The sequence below is a fragment of the Myotis myotis genome, unplaced genomic scaffold, assembly GCF_014108235.1.
Source record: "Myotis myotis isolate mMyoMyo1 unplaced genomic scaffold, mMyoMyo1.p scaffold_m19_p_2, whole genome shotgun sequence".
Taxonomy (NCBI): Eukaryota; Metazoa; Chordata; class Mammalia; order Chiroptera; family Vespertilionidae; genus Myotis; species Myotis myotis.
This window is the reverse complement of record NW_023416324.1, coordinates 166,331,366-166,347,549: the sequence shown is the minus strand read 5'-3', so window position 1 is coordinate 166,347,549 and position 16,184 is coordinate 166,331,366. Positions and strand designations below refer to the sequence as shown.

At 38.6% G+C, this 16,184-nt stretch overlaps 1 protein-coding gene across 3 annotated transcripts in view; it reads right to left on the bottom strand.

Annotated features, from left to right (window-relative positions):
- ATP13A4 (ATPase 13A4) overlaps positions 1-16,184 on the bottom strand; it is a 254,996-nt gene that overhangs the window by 194,094 nt on the left and 44,718 nt on the right. For all 3 annotated transcript variants that reach the window (XM_036348289.1, XM_036348287.1, XM_036348288.1), the window contains exons 3-7: positions 9,215-9,361; positions 4,898-4,968; positions 4,728-4,808; positions 3,132-3,201; positions 1,535-1,669 (exon numbers count right to left, since the gene is read on the bottom strand). In XM_036348289.1, the coding sequence (XP_036204182.1) occupies positions 1,535-1,669; positions 3,132-3,201; positions 4,728-4,808; positions 4,898-4,968; positions 9,215-9,361 (504 nt within the window). The remainder of the gene's footprint in view (positions 1-1,534; positions 1,670-3,131; positions 3,202-4,727; positions 4,809-4,897; positions 4,969-9,214; positions 9,362-16,184) is intronic.

Sequence of the window (16,184 nt, the reverse complement as noted above, 5' to 3'; positions counted from 1 at the left end):
AACCTACACAGAACCTACAGACAGAAGAACTTCGCTGGAGAGAACATGGCAAAAGATCCTGGACTGAACCTGACTACAGAAATTGGCAAGAGAACCTGACTAGAACCTGGTGACTGAACCTGGCTGGAGAACCTGGACAGAACCTGGCTGAAGAACCTAGCGAGGGAACATGGTTACAGAACCTGGTTGGAGAACCTGGACAACCTGGCTGGAGAACCTAGCAAGAGAACATGGACACAGAACCTTCACTGGAGATCCTAAGCAGAACCTCTCTGGAGATCCAGACCAGAACTTGGCTGGAGATCCTGGCTGGAGATCCTGGCTAGGCTGCTGATCAACTGAACACTGTCTCTGTGTCCTTCCTTCTTCGCCGACTCCATCTAAGCCTTTGGGAACCCCTGGACCTGCTGGGGTTGGACCCCGGCACTTAACAAGAATTGTTTAAATAGTCATGAGAGAAGAATCTAGGTAGTATAGGCAAAACATGAGAAGGAGATGAGTAAACAATGGCAGTGTGCATAAAGAACTCAAGACGTTTTCCTGTAAAGGGAAGTAGAGAGGTAGACTAATAGCTGAAGGTGAAAGAATGGTCAAGAGAAGGGATCGTTTCATTTATTTAAGTTTTTTAAGTTGGGAGAAGTTTGACCATGTTTAAGTGCTAATGAGAAGGCTCTTGAGGAGAGGGAGCAAGAAGGGATCATCCGATGACTGGATAAGCACTCTGAGCAGGCTGGAGAGGATACTCTCTCAAGGCAGGCAGAAGGCACTTTGTCCTCTGTAATGAGAGATCAAGGCAGGATGGAGGGGGAGAGAAGGGTCATTGGACAGCTGGAAAGTGGAGAGTTGAGCAAATTCCTGTCTTATGGCTTCTATCTTTATGAAAAATGTGGCAAGGTTATCTGCTGAATCAGAGGGAAAGTGGGATATGGGCAGCTAGGCATTTCAGAAACTTAAAAGGAGATTTGGTTTGAAAACTTAATTTCAAAGAATGGAAAGCTTGTCCAGATGAGGTGGGCATTCATGATTTATAGTGAAATCAACTAATCTGTTCTTTGTGACTTTTTTTCCAACAGCACCTACATGCCCTGGTGTAGACATAAAGAAAACCATGATATGGATTTGGACTTTGACAAGTAAGTACCAACCAAACATAAAAAGCAAAGAAGTTAATATTATACAGAGACTCCTCCACCTTCCACCCCTTTTCCATCATCTTCAACATCTATTAGTATTCTCTAGATATATTTTTTCATTTATTAATGACTCATAAATGTGTGCATAATCTTCTGCCTAATCACCATGAATAAGCCAAAGAGAGAACAAAAATAACTTGAAAGTTTAGGAATGGGGATATGAGAGAAGAAAAAGGACTAACAGTAGTTGAACATCAGTTTATTGTGTTAGATATTAAAAACATGGTCTCTTTTATTATGGAGTAGACAATAACCATGTCCTGACTGTCCTTTCTAACATAATTTCAATAAAGTTATTACTGCTTTCTTTCTGAGACCGTAAGTTTTGTGGGAAAACTTACCGTTCTGAGATCATATACTGTCAAAGCTATGGAAAGGGTGGACATAATTATGATGGCAAAAGCATATTCCTTATAGTCTTCACTAAACCACAAACAAACACTGAAGAGTTGAAATATGTAAAACGGATTTAAAACCTGTTGGCAGACAAAAACAGGAAGATGGAAAGATATTTAGGATTCACACTTAGTTATTCATTGACATTCATTTTCATAATCATCTCTATGACATAAATCGCCCACACAATACTCTTAGTATATTTCTTCAGGAATTGCTATGTGCCAAAAACTGCACTAAGCAACTTCACCTGAATTTACTCACTTAGTTCTCATAATTACATCATTAAGCAGATGTCATTATTTATCTCCATTGTAAAGATGAAGAGACTGAACCTTAGATCTTGAGAAACTTGCCCAAGGTCACACAGCTGTGACTCTCCTAGACCAAGACTTGAACCCCAGCAATCTGACCCAGAGTGCCTACTTTTAATCACTACTACCCTTATAATTTACAAAGTAGTGCCTCACATATTCTTATGTTGACTATCACAACAATTGTGTAAGGGGTAGGTATTATCATGTCCAGTTTACTGGCCTTCAGAAAGATGAAGTATTAGTTCAGGTTTACTAGTACAAAGTTAGAATGCTTCCTAGTTTTCTATGACACAGTATCTGCCATAATTGAAGCCATTAAAGACTTTTACATTAATGGATGAGTTGAAGGTGGTATTTCCTCATAAGAGCCAAGCTGAGAGTGGTAAGCTATAACTGAGCATCTAGAATACTGGGGAAAAGTAGAGGCTAACTCCTAGCAGTTGTAATCCTGCTTTGGTTGAAAACATTCTGTGCCCTTACTCAAATTCCCTCCTGTCTAACACAGGAGTGGTAATCTTGCCTCTGGTTAGGGAAGAAGCACACAGGAACTTTGCCTACCAGATTCTGTTGCTTTTTTTCATGCCTGAAAGCTTGCTAGAAATATTGAGAAAGTACCTTGAGTTTATAAGCTTTATTTTAAGACTGAGAGGTGGAGGTGAACTGCAGGAGAAAACCCAGAGTATAGCTATGTGGTTTCACAAATAATTACTATAAAATGAAAAATAAACCCAGTGATAGAGCCAAAGAGGAAAAATTCACCCAGTAAATGATGGCCAAGTCATTCTTTTCCTCCCACACACACTTTGAGATCAATAGAACTAAGAAGGCTTAACAGATGTTTTTCTTCCTACGATTTTGGATGCTAAAGAAATTGCATATGTTCCCCATAAGAAAAGAATAGGTTTTCAATTTTTATGATTATTTTAGTTACGCAAAGTTGAGACAGACTAAGAAACAAAGGATTAAAAAAAAAAAGAATTTGTGTTCATCTAGTCTGTGGGGGGGTATGTAGACACATGAGCATCATATCTTATACTGTGTCAGGCACCATGTTCAAAAGGTAGACTTCAAGAAAAAGAGTAGAAAGAGATATAAAAAAAACATGCTTGTCATTCTTTTAAAATATCCCAAATTACAGTTACCTATTAACAAATAGTATTCTTGATTGTTTGACTAGAACCAAACTCCTTTATTTTCTATCCAGCATCAAAAAAGGTAATATTACCTCTTTGATGAGCAGTTTCCAAATCGGTGTGATTTCAACATCAATAGTATTAGGCCCACATATTAACCTCCTATTGGGAAAGATCACAGATCATTCAGTAACTAATAATAAAAATGAAACTCACTTCTTGCCCATTCAAAAAATATCTAGTCCATATTCACTTTCTCATTTTGGGGATTAATGTAAGCCTCCCTTGTGACATACCCTTAATCCTTCTCAAAATAACTGGGGAGGGGGAGGGATACCCAGGTACCAAAACAATAAATACAATCATACTGCATCTATTAAACTAGATTCTTTCTGAAGTCTAAATATTTCCCTCAGGGTAATTTTGGTATTTAATATTAGCAATTGTCTCATTCAAGTGTTTCAAGATTGGCATGCTCCCCACCTCTGGCTCCATAGAAATGGGAAGGAGGGGCCAATAGGAGAGAGTAGTTCTAATGATAAGGAATACTGTGCCTACCTTCCTACTCCCAATCAGTTATAGGGAGCTGTTTCAATTTTGTTTCAATGTGAATGAAAAGGTGGTGTGCTCTCAAAAATTGCTCTACACAAAGTTATATAGCCCTTTAATTGAAGACCCAGAGATGTGTTTCTTTGATTATCACAGCAATGACCTTTATGAGTTTTTTGCAGTTGAGAATACTAACCGCTTTCTCTGTGGTTAGCCTTTTACTTTCTTTTCCACTCTTTCCTTCTACATAAATGTTCAGATCCAATAGCTTGGTCGAATATATTAGAGTAGTGCTTCTCATACTTTAATGTTCATATGAATAACTTTGTGGTCTTGTTAATATGAAAGATTCTGATTCAATAGGGGTGAGATGTGATCTAAGATTCTGCATTTCTAACAAGCTTCCTGGTGATGCTGATACTGCAACATTCTAGATCTATTTAAGGTACAGGAGATGGGGTGTAGGGGAATGTGAGAATCACAGGAACTTAGGACCAGCAAGGCCTTTATAGAGTTCTCCTCCCCCTTTTAACCATTAGGAGACTAAAGCCCAGACAAGAGAAACTATTTGCTCAAAGCCACAGGGTGAATTAATGGCAGGCTCCTGATATTCAATCCAATGCCTTTCCTAGAACTTCTTTGCCTAGTAAGTGATTTAGAATTGTGGAGCTGTATGTCTTGCATGGTATTCTTCTGCCGCTCCACAATTTTTACTTAACTATGTTATCATAGGATAATATATATTTCCTGATTGCAGTCAAAACTGGCTCAACCTTATTATTATAATAACCTTAGAAGACTTATGTAGAAAGAAAGAGCACCAAACCTACAGTCAGAAGTGTGAGACTCAGTTCTTTATCATTCCCCATCTGTGTGCTCTTGTGCAGATCATTAAACCTCTCTTAGCCTCAGATTTCTCATCTGTTATGTTGGGATGAACGAGGTGTCTGTTCTACCTGCCTCACAAAGCTACTCTGATAAGGTGAAATAACATATGTAAAAGCATTTGATTCAATAAAACTAAGGAGAGCATTATAATGTTTTCTGATGTTGATCAGTTAAGATGATGATTAACGTATCTATTTGGCTAACGGGTAGGAATCCTTTTGAATGGGTGTAGATAACAATATGCATGGTACCTAATCTCTTGTTCTTCTCTTGTTAGACCTGATCCAAATTTTAGATGTATCTTGGCAGAGCTGAGCCAGTCTTCCAAAGAGCTAAAATAATAATAATGAGAAAGATATATTTAGCAGTAATATTTTTGAGATAATATTTTTCTTTGTTTGCAATTGTTAAAACAACTTACCCAATTTTCTGGAACTGTCCTTCTAAGTTGTTCCAAACATATCTTATTTTCTGCACTTTTATGTATCTCACCTACAAAAGAAAAGTACTAAGAAAGTCTCTTGTTTGAGGATCAGCATATATATGATGTTTAATGGCTAAAGAAGCATTTGTGGAAGAAACAAAGATAGAGCCCTACGATGGGTATTTAAGACTTTATCTTTTCCTAACTTGTCTTATCCTTTCAGACTACACAAATGGCATTCTTCATTAGAAATCATCATTCAAACAACCTGAATCTTGGGTCTATTATATGGATAAGTATCTGAATAAAATTCAGTCTCTGCATTCCACTACCTTATAACCTAACAAGGAAAGAAAATACATTACAAAGCAAACTATACCATACCATCAAATATGAATAAGTAAAAGAAATTTAAAAAAGTAAAAATATAGTATTGAAATACTATAGAAATATGGAGAAGGCAGGTGACAGAGGCATCGTGGAGAAAATAACATCTGAGCTGCGGCCTTGAAAGACTGGAAGAATTTTTCTCAGATGAGATGGCAAGAGAGCATTTCAAAGAAATTATGCACAAGTTAGTTGTGGAAGAGGGGCAAGTCAGTGTGCCTGTTTAATAAATGGAGAAGGAGGGTGGAAAGATAAATAAAACTCAGCCCTAGCCTGTTTGGCTCCATGGATAGAGTGTCAGCCTGCAGGCCAAAAGGATCCCTGGTTCGATTCCAGTCAAGGACATGTACCTTGGTTGCAGGCTCCTCCCCAGGGCTTGTGCAGGAGGCAACCAATTGATGTGTTTCTCTCACATTGATGTTTCTCTCTGTCTTTCCCTTTTCCACTCTTCCTAAAAAAATCAATGAAAAAATATTCTCTGGTGAGGACTAATGAGAGAGAGAGAGAGAGAGAGAGAGAGAGAAAGGAAGAAAGGGAGAAAGGAAGGAAGGAAGGAAGGAAAGAAAGGAAAAATAAACAAGATCAGATAGTACTGCCTTAAATGCTAGATGAGGTATGTAGGACTTTATCTTAGAGTTAATGAACTTGCAGAGTACACTAAAAAAGGGGCACTAAAGAGGATTAGGCTGGTAGCTGGTACTAGAAGAGGGTGATAAGGTTATTGCAAGAAAAAGTGCTCCAGGAAGTGAGGATCTGAGAGTAGGGTGGGAAAGAAAGGAAAGGCTAATGTTTATGGCAATTTTGCCTTTTTGTTTCTGATTTCTTTAAGCAACTGTGTATATGAATCTGAATTTCCATTAACTGGTGACCTAATTAAGCACAAAGAAAAGCAGTGAGTCTGTCATATTGCTATGGAACAATGGTTATAGCTTCATTTTGACCATTGGAATCAACTGGAGAGCATTGAAAAAGTTGTGATACTGGGTCCCACCTCCAAGAGATTCTGATTTCATTTATCTGGGGTGCAGCTGGGCATAATTATTTTTTAATTTCCTCAGGTAATTCTAATGTGCAGCCAAAGTCAAGAAACTGTTCAAGACTTCCTTTTATAGCTGCTCTAATAATTGTGTCCTTGAGAACTTCAACTAAATGTCTCTGCACCTCAGTTTTTTGGTGAATAAGTCAAGGTCAGATCATTATTGAGTTCCATTGCCACTCCTTTGAACATGTCCTATACATACAAATATTATAGTCAACATAACAATTAGATAAATACTAAAACTGGGAAAAGTATTTAGCTGGTACATAATAAATGCTCAATACATTTTTTATTAAATAAAAGAAAGAATGTTTTGTACACCACATGTCAACTAGACATAGAGTTTAAATTCCTCAGCTCCAAGACCTGGGCTACCTCAAATGAATCTCTGAACTCTATTCAATAAATACATGTGAAGGTACACAGTGCATGCATGTAAGCATGCACACACACACACACACACACACATTTGTAGTTTCCAAGTAAGAATGTTCAATGAGGTTGGTTGCATAATATCTTTTAAAAATAAATCCTATTTTCCAATTGATTTTGAGCATAAGGTTTGAATTAATTGCTACTGAAAATGATTCTTTCTCCTTCACAAGTTGCAAGTTAGAGTGAAGAAGAGTATTTGAAAGTAACCAGCACAGATTATGATAGTTGTCATGGCCCATCTTTGAAACTCAAATTTCTTGCCTAACATCTTCTTTTCCTTTCCCATATTCCCTGCAATTTTGCTAATGGAGCTGGATGATAATCATAGCTACTGTTTATGAGTACTTGGGAGCTTTTTGCACATCCTCTTTAGTCTTTTTCATCACCCTGTGGTAGGACAGATATTATTTTCATCTTTACTTCACCTCCAAAGTTCATTTTGATTAAGTAACTTGTCCAAGATTGAAGCTATAAAGAAGCAAGGCTAGAATTCAAACTCAAGCCCAGCTGGCCCCAAGTCCAGTTTCTCAAATAACCTAATAATCAGGCTAGTCTCAGAAGTTCTGAAAATCCCATAACTTCCAGGAATTGTATAAAGGGAGGGTTCCCTACTTTATTAAGTCTATAAGTTCAAAATTCATGTTGGAAAAATTTTAAAGGACAAACGATGGTAGAATGTGAGGCCACTGCCAAGTTAGCGAGCATGGGTCAAGAGGCTGTGAAACCACAAACTGAGATTGAGAAATTTATAAAACATGTTGGACACAAAACATCAGCAGAGGAAGGCAGCAATAATGAGGAATAAAGAGGTTACTGATAAGTTTTACCTCAGGCCAGAAAAAAGAAATTCCATTAACTCCTGACAATTTCTAAAGCCATTCTTCAGAGTAAGAAGAATGACTCTGTCATAGACCGTTTAAATACCTTTGAGATTCCCCAGCAGGAAATATCTCTGCCTAGAGTTTCTCTGCTTCCCTCATCACCTTCTAGGCTCTAGGCTGGTAAGAGGGTAAGCATTATACTTGCTAGAGGTGGAGTTTATTTGCCCATTTCCTGGAATTTGAGACCAAAAAAATAGTAATTAGGAAATCAGGGATCTGCTGCAGGGTGAATTTCCTCTTTCAGCTCAGATCCAGGAAGCTTCCCCTCCCTGGGCTTCCTGCTCTTCGTTTCTTATTGGAATATGTTGTAAGAACATCCTGTTGAACAGGTTAGACCCTGGGTTTCAATATTGCATGCAATCCTACAAGATGGTTTATAGAGTCTCTCTTAGCTTATGTTCGCAAATTTGACAAAGTTCTTAGCTGCAGTCTCCAAATTCCCCCTAAAAGGCCCTGACTGGTTATCATTTTCGTTTTGTTGTCTTTGTTATTGCCATCAGTGTTGTCATGGCTGAGCCTGTGACATCTCTAATTTTAATGAAAGTTTCAGTCCTTTATGAATATAAATCACCTTAATATCCTTCTTCTCCTTTTAGGATCAAACAGTCCTGAGAAACAGGCAAAGATGAAGTAACTACTCTTATTTTACAAATTAAGAAACTCAAAGCTCAGAAAGGCAGGAACTAGCCAAAGTCCCTGTGCCTTATGCTAGTAAATGAAGATATCAAGCCTGAGTACCAGAATGTTCCACTCTAAGATCTCTGTCCCTTCCTCATATTTTGATTCTTTACTTGAGTATTCCTTCATTTGTCTGTCCACTTATTTGTCTGATGCAGTTAAAGATGCCAGAGCTTAATCATACTCTGAGGCCATGTCCATAAGGGTGATTTGGGATGTTTATTTCTCCAGGTGAGTGGCCACCTAACAGATTAAACAATTGTTAGTTGGAGGTGCTTGACCTCTTTTGATTTTGAGTAATAATAATTAACAATACAGAAACTGTTCAACAATTGACTGTTGTTATTTTTTAAAATTGACCTGGAGCTCATAAAACTAATTTAAACAGCTGTTTACACACACACACCCACACATAAGAGAAAATGGTCAGTTATATAAAATATTTTAATATGAATGTTAACTAGTCCTAATCCAAGCAGTGCTCATCTAATATGGAAAGGTGGAAATAACTCAAACACATTTTAATGACAGACTCAAAATAAGGTCATCTTGCAGGTAACTCCTGGGCTATTCCTGGTGATTAACAATATTGCAAAATAAACTCTGTTACATAGATTATTATACAGGGCTTGATTCTACTAAGAGCTAATATGTACTGAGCATCTACTATATACATGGCATCATATTAATCTTGGTATACCTCAATTTATTAGCAATTAATATTAGAGGTGGGCAGAATTAGAGGTGGTCCAAGGTTGTCATAACCATTTAAATGATCTACACTGTCAACTGAAAAGTAACACAGTGGAGGATCTGAATTTAATCTTACTTTTTTTTTGGGGGGGGGGGAGATTAAAATTTTCTAGCCTCAGCAGTAACCATGAATGTACTTACCTTTAGTTCTGGCTTTCTTATAGCTCTATTTATGAGACACTCCTCATCTGTAATGAGAGGGTGGTCAGGAGTGAGACCAAATGCGCTGTTTAATGCTGACAGGTAGATCCACATTACCTTTTTCCGAGAATAGGTTTGGAATTCATCCTGGGGAAATAGACACCAAAACCCCCATGAAGTTAAGAGGTGTCATCAGGTTAAAATTCAACCTAAAAAAAACATCATTTCAATATAATTCTATATATTTGTGGAACTAATCAGTATTCTAGACAGAATTATATACCTTTGAAAGCCAGTGGATGTAGAGCCCCGAGGGAAAGACTCTTGTCATCACTCACTGAGGACATGGATAGGAGGCACTGGCACACACAACAGAGCATGAGAGTCAAGAGGTTGATTCTCAGGTCAGAGCTGGTTTTTCCTATTACCCTCCAACCACAGGCTGTAGTCAGATGCAAAATGTCAAAGGGGGGGGGGGGGAAGCAAGTATTCTAAAGGGTTTCTTTGAGTTTCTGAGGGTGAGGAACCCAGGTCATCGAAACTCTGCCCATGTTTCCAAGCTTACCTTAAATTCTACCACTTCCAGAACAGCCCCTTTAATACCCACTCAAGGAGTGAGGGTAGGGATGGAATCTGGGGTGGGAGAGAGTCACAGAGAGCTGTCACTATACTAACGCCAGAAGATTCTAACTGTTCCACTCTTGTGCTCCTAATCACTTTCTGTTTTATATTCTCCTAGTTAATCTAGACCAGTAGTTCTCAGTCTTCTGGCCCTTTAAATACAGTTCCTCATGTTGTGACCCAACCATAACATTATTTTTGTTGCTACTTCAAAACTGTAATGTTGCTACTGTTATGAATCGTAATGTAAATATCTGATATGCAGGATGGTCTTAGGTGACCCCTATGAAAGGGTCGTTTGACTGCCAAAGGGGTCATGACCCACAGGTTGAGAACCACTGAGCTAGACTATATTGAAGGCAAAGACCTTCATATCCCATCCATGTGGACAACTGCAACCAGCTCAGTGGCAGTCTGAGAATGAGTGGAAAAAAAAAAAAAAACTAAATGCATGGACTGAACATGCCCAAAGGCTATTGTCAAGACATCAGCACAGGTAAGATTGGAGAAGGTACTTTCTTTCATGACCCTCACTGAAGCTGCTTCCCTTTGCAGATCACTGATGACTTCATCACAGAAGAAAACTAGAGGGAGTAGCGCTGAATTGCGTAACAGGCACCACAGTGGTCCATTATATACCAATGTGATAATAACAGTGGCTATTATCAGGAGGGATAAATGATACACATAAAATCTACTTGGATGCCTGGTGAACCACAAGAGCTAGGAAGGGTAGCAGGGAAAGTCACGCCTGAGAAATAATATGATGCCTGGGGAATGTAGGTCAGAGCTGGGAACTGTCTCTACCACGCCCACTCTTTTCATGAACTATGTCTGAGCTGGCTGCACACACACAAACACACACTCTGTGCTAGGCCTGGCTGGAGCACAGACACAGCCCCACCCACAGTCCAAGGGGAGTGATAAGGCAAAGGGCAGTGCAATGGGGACATATTAGTAGTGTGGTAAGAATCTCTGTATCCTGATGGGTTAGGAGGCAGGTCACTCAAAGAAATTAGGGAGGTTCCAGAACTTTGAATTAGACCCTAAATGAATGGTTGAGATCTAGCCACATGAAACTTAAAGAGAGGAAAGGAGTATTCTAGGCTAAAGAGGCAGCAGGAGCTTGGAGTCTATTATTTTTCCTATCTTGGAAAAAAAAATCATCACTTGGAAATGGCTATTTCCATTTCAGTCTGTTTCTCAGCTCTCTCGAGCAGTTAATGATTTGTGAAATACCTAAATGCGCCAGAGCAGCTACTACCTTAAATAATTGCTTTGTATGCTTTGTAATACAAATAATCCACACTGCCCGCAAAGCTAGACTGTACCTTCTCTTTCTCAAGAGAATTAATGAGATCAGTCCTTGAGCTCTAAAAGAGTAGATGTTAAAATAATTCAAGAGTGCATTTCGAAGAATTGGATGTACACAGAGGACTTATGCTTGACCTAGACAGAAAGATGGAGAAGGAAACATGGGCATTTTTTTTTTTTATTTCCTATGGCCTTGCACTTCCTACATCTGAAAATTCCAGGTGAGCTTTTATCTTTGAGTGAAATGAGTGACCTTGCTTATCTTCTTTCAATATTTGCTCTGAGCACTTCATCTCTTGGAATTTAAAGGCAGTATAACAGTCACCTAAAGTTCAGGCCAATGCTGTGACTTATCCCCTTGAATAAGAGTTTTCTCCACACAAAAAATATACTTCTGAATTTTCCTTAAAAAGAAAAAATAACCCACTCAATGGTTTAGGAGACCTTAGGAAATCAGAACCTTTCCCTTGGAGATGGAGACATTGCAATGCTAAAAGCTGTACTTTCGCTGAAGTGAAGTAGAGAATTATAGATGAAGTAATAACTTACATGTCTCAGGATCTTTCTAAAACACTGTGCTACCTTTAAAGACCCATAACTTTGGTGGCAAACCACTCTTTCTGTTATTAAGTATCTCTCTTTTGTTTTTTCTCTTTCCCCCTCTTGGCCAGGCCCATTGATACTCCAATCAGCACGGCCTCGTAATCCCAAAGTCGCCTAGCTGGAAAAAGTTGACATTGGCTAAAACCTAGGATTTAGTTATAAAAGATAGAGAAATGGTTTTAAGCATTGGAAAAATCTCACACTAATTATTTTCTCAGTATTCCTGGAACATGTTGACAAAAAAAAAAAAAAATGAATGTGGTGAGTGCCAAAGCAGGGATGTTACATGACAAAGTGAAGGCTGTGTTTATGTGTGTGTGCAAAAAGGAAAACCCCAAACAACTCAGCACATGTTTCCAGAGAGACTGGTGTTTTGGACTTATTTGTTTTTACAATCATTTTCTTAAATATCTGGAGACGCATTATGTAGTTAAGAAGTAATCAATAAAAAGTTTAAATTGGTTTAAAAATGTGTGTAGTAACCAATGGCCATGGAACACCTGCAAGCCAGTCGTAGTTTCATCTCAGCGCTTACAACATCCCACTTCATTTAGTCCCCATGACCGTGAGGGAGGTACTATTGTTAGCCCCACCTAACTGAAGAGGAAAAGGAGGCAGAAAAGGGGGGGGAATCTTGTTTATTATAAACTGAATTCCCCAAAATTATATCTTGAGGCCCTGTCCCCAATGTGCCTGCATTTTCAGATAGGGCCTTTAAGGGGGGCATTAAGGGAGGTCATAAGGGTGTCACCCTAATCCACAGGGTTTATAAGAAGAGGCAGACACCAGAGCTCTCCGTCTCATGTGAGAACACAGAGAGAACGCACCTGGCAGTCTGCAAGCCAGGAAGAAAGTTCTCACCAGAAACCAACCCTGCCAATCTTGATCTTGGACTTCTCTCTTCCAGAACAGTGAGAAATTGCTGCTGTTTAAGGAACCATCTGTGATATTCTGTTTTGCCAGCCCAAGCTAATGTATTGCCCAAGGCAGGTCAGGAGAAACACTGGGAATCAAGCCCAAGCACTCAGACTCCACTCTTTACTCTTAAACCACTTCACAGTATACCTTTGGAGAGTTTGTCCCTGGACAGGGAGTGATAAGATCTCCAGTTTAGACTCTAGTTCAGCTTTCAGTAGAGGCTCTGCTTTCATTATGTACAGCTAGGATTCCTGAGCATTTCTTTTAACTTCTCTTTGCCTCCATCTGTAAAGTGGGGGGAAAGTAACCTCTACCAGTAAAGACCAAATGAGACAATATATATGCAAATACTTTGCAAACTGTAAATCACAAAATAAGTTGCACTGCCTTATAAAGGATAATGGTCTCAAAACTATTTGTCTGAATATAGAATCATTTCTGAAAGGCCAACCCACAGCATCTCTGGTATTTCCAGCTAAATGTTTAAGGAAAAGCCAGGTTGAAATAGAGGGAGGTGGGAAGAGGATTCAGAAGAGGGAATGTGTACTTAAAGGAGACATGATATTATCTTCTCTTACTTCCTCAATCTTGATGTTTCATTTTAGTGTCTTTGTAATACAGTGCTGGTAGAAAACATGAAACCATTTATTACAGATTCAATTATATTTATTTAATGGAATTAATAAGTGGAATTAAATAAGTACTTAACACCCCCAGCTGGAGCCATGTGCTAGGTGCTGTGAGGAATGAAAAGTAAGCCATGGTTATTGTGTTCAAAAGCTTATAACCTAATAGAAGAAAAAGCTATAAAAAGAAATGTGGCATAGAAAACAACTCTGGATTTTGAGTCAGGAGACAGGTTCAAGTTCTTTGTCCACCTATTCCATTTACATGGACTATTTCTCATGTGTTCCTCTCCACCATCTCTTTGAACTCTTAATATCTGTTGGAGCTCAGGAAAGTCTATCCATGAAACTTTCCTAGGTAGTACTTAGAACAGTTGGAATTTTTACATGTACTTGTGTAGTGATCTCCATGATGTCAAAAACCATGATTTTACTCATTGTTATACCTCTGCCCCCGGCCATGAGCTACCACTGTGGCTGGCACACAATCTGTGCTCATCAAATTTATGAAGGAGGGAGAAAGGGAGGTAGGGAGGCACCTGGCTGACATTTACTATTTGTCAAAGTTTCTTGTTCATCTGTAAAATAGAGATGATAATGCCCATTTTCCAAGGTTAGTATAAGAATTAAATAAAATAATCAATGAAATGCTATTTTATAAGATGTAAAGTGAATGCCATTTTAATATAAAGTAGACTGCTAAAATCATTATAGCAGTCAAAGATAAAAATACAGAACTAAAAGCGAATGAAATTCCCTCCAGAACTGGGGCAGAGAATGGATCAACAAAGACTTAATAGAGAAGGTAGTATATGGCAGATGAATGAATAGGGTTGAATAAGTAGAGATAGAATACCTACTTTGTACATTTACTCTGTAGAGAATATATGTGTATGAGTGTGTGCATGTATGTGCAGATGTATGTGTGCTTGAGTTGACTCCTCACCAGAATGTCACTCTGAAAGGACAGGTATTTCTGTCTGTTTTGTTCATAGCTGTATTCCCAATGCTTATAAAAATGTCTGAGATATGATTAGAGATCAATGAATATTTATTGAATAAATAAATAAGAATGAACAAATAGAGGAGATAGGGAATATAAGATAAAATGTTATGAGTGAAAGTATAGACAAAACATAGAAAATGGTGCTGAAGTGGGAAGCCTGGGCTTGGAGACACCAGGTCGCAGAGGAGGAGAGTGGAGAGGAGGTAAGAGATCCAGGAAACATGACTACAAATCCTTGTGGCTGATGAATAGCCTGGTGGGCTTGTGGACTTTAGATCACATTTGCACTGCTGATTCACAGAATTTCTGACTTGGCAAACAAAAGCCCTCTAGCACTGGCATCTTTAGGTGAAATGGAAGGAAAAATGCTCCTATTATTAAAACATTGAAACTAAATTCCTTTGGTCAGGCCTAATAACCAATCATCACTAAGTCCTTCTCTGCACAACATGAGTCTTTGACAACATGTGACATACAATGACAGTGAAGGGAAAAATGTGTTTGTTATTATAATAAAGATGAAAACTATGGAAATCATAGGAGCATCAGAATTCAAAATGCCAGTGAATATAAATCATGTTATTTGCATAGAAATATGACATTGCTAGAGATATTGGTTAAAATTCAAAAGTAGATGAATAATGAATAAAATGTCACTTTTAAAATTATAAAATAAAAGTGTAATTGCTCTTATCTTTTGGAAAAATCTCACTCATAAAGGCACTTAATATGAGAAGGGGAACTGAAAATAAACAGGGTGCTAAAGACTTTCAGTCAGTGCATTATGACTTTTTTTTAAATGTTAAGAAATTGCTACCTAATCAGCATCTGTGATAATGATCTGTAATCTTACCAGTGTGAGATTGATGATAAGTATCAAGACCTGATTTTTAATAACATAAATAACAGATATACAACATATTTTCAAGTCATCTAGTCCTCAATGGTAAGTCTTTATAGTCCAATGATTGTACTACAATTCAAATAAAATATCCTTATATGTCATTTTAATGCAAATAACCTAGCAGCAGACTTTTAAGCTATTGGTGCCCAATGCTTATTTTTATCTAAAGCTCAGGAATAATTAAGTTCTTGCCTAATTACATAAAGTCTAATTTAGAATCTCATTTATTTAGAGAGACTCAAATCCATTTTAAGTGACACACAAATGCAGGTAATTAAAAATTAAAATAAATTAAGATGAAAAAGGCAAGATTGAAGCTGGTTTTCGCTGTTCTGATTATTTGAGAAAGGCCGTGAAAGTGTAGAGGGGCTTAGTAGACTTGCAAAGGGGCTAAGAAAGAGTCAGGAAAATAGAATGCAGCTCTCTGAGGCATCAATGACTTTTTAAATCTTTCTGGTCTAGGTCCAGTTGCAAAGCTGATAACATGCAACTAGGAGAGATGACTTGATTGGATATCAATTGGAGTTGGGGATTCTCAGTCACAGGAAACCTTCTCCATGTCTCCTGTCCTAGGAGAGAATGCCAGTTCTCCTGGCTAGTTAGGGGAGGACACAGCATCCAATGAGCAGGGCCAGTATATATGGGTGTGCCTAGTCTACAACAAGCTCTTTGGTACAGCAGGCTCATGGAGTTGCTTGAGCAGTAATATATATATACTAGAGGCCCGGGGCACAAAAATTTTGTGCACTCGGGGGGGAGGGGGGGTCCTTCAGCCCGGCCTGTGCCCTCTTGCAGTCTGCAACCCCTCGGGAGATAACGACCTGCTGGCTTAGGCCTGCTCCCGGGTGGCAGAGGGCAGGCCCAATCCCTAGGTGCAGCCCCTGGTCGGGCTCAGAGCAGGGCCGATTGGGGAGTTGGGGCGCCGCCCCGTCATGCACAGAGCAGGGAGGATTGGGAGGTTATGATGCCACCCTCAGT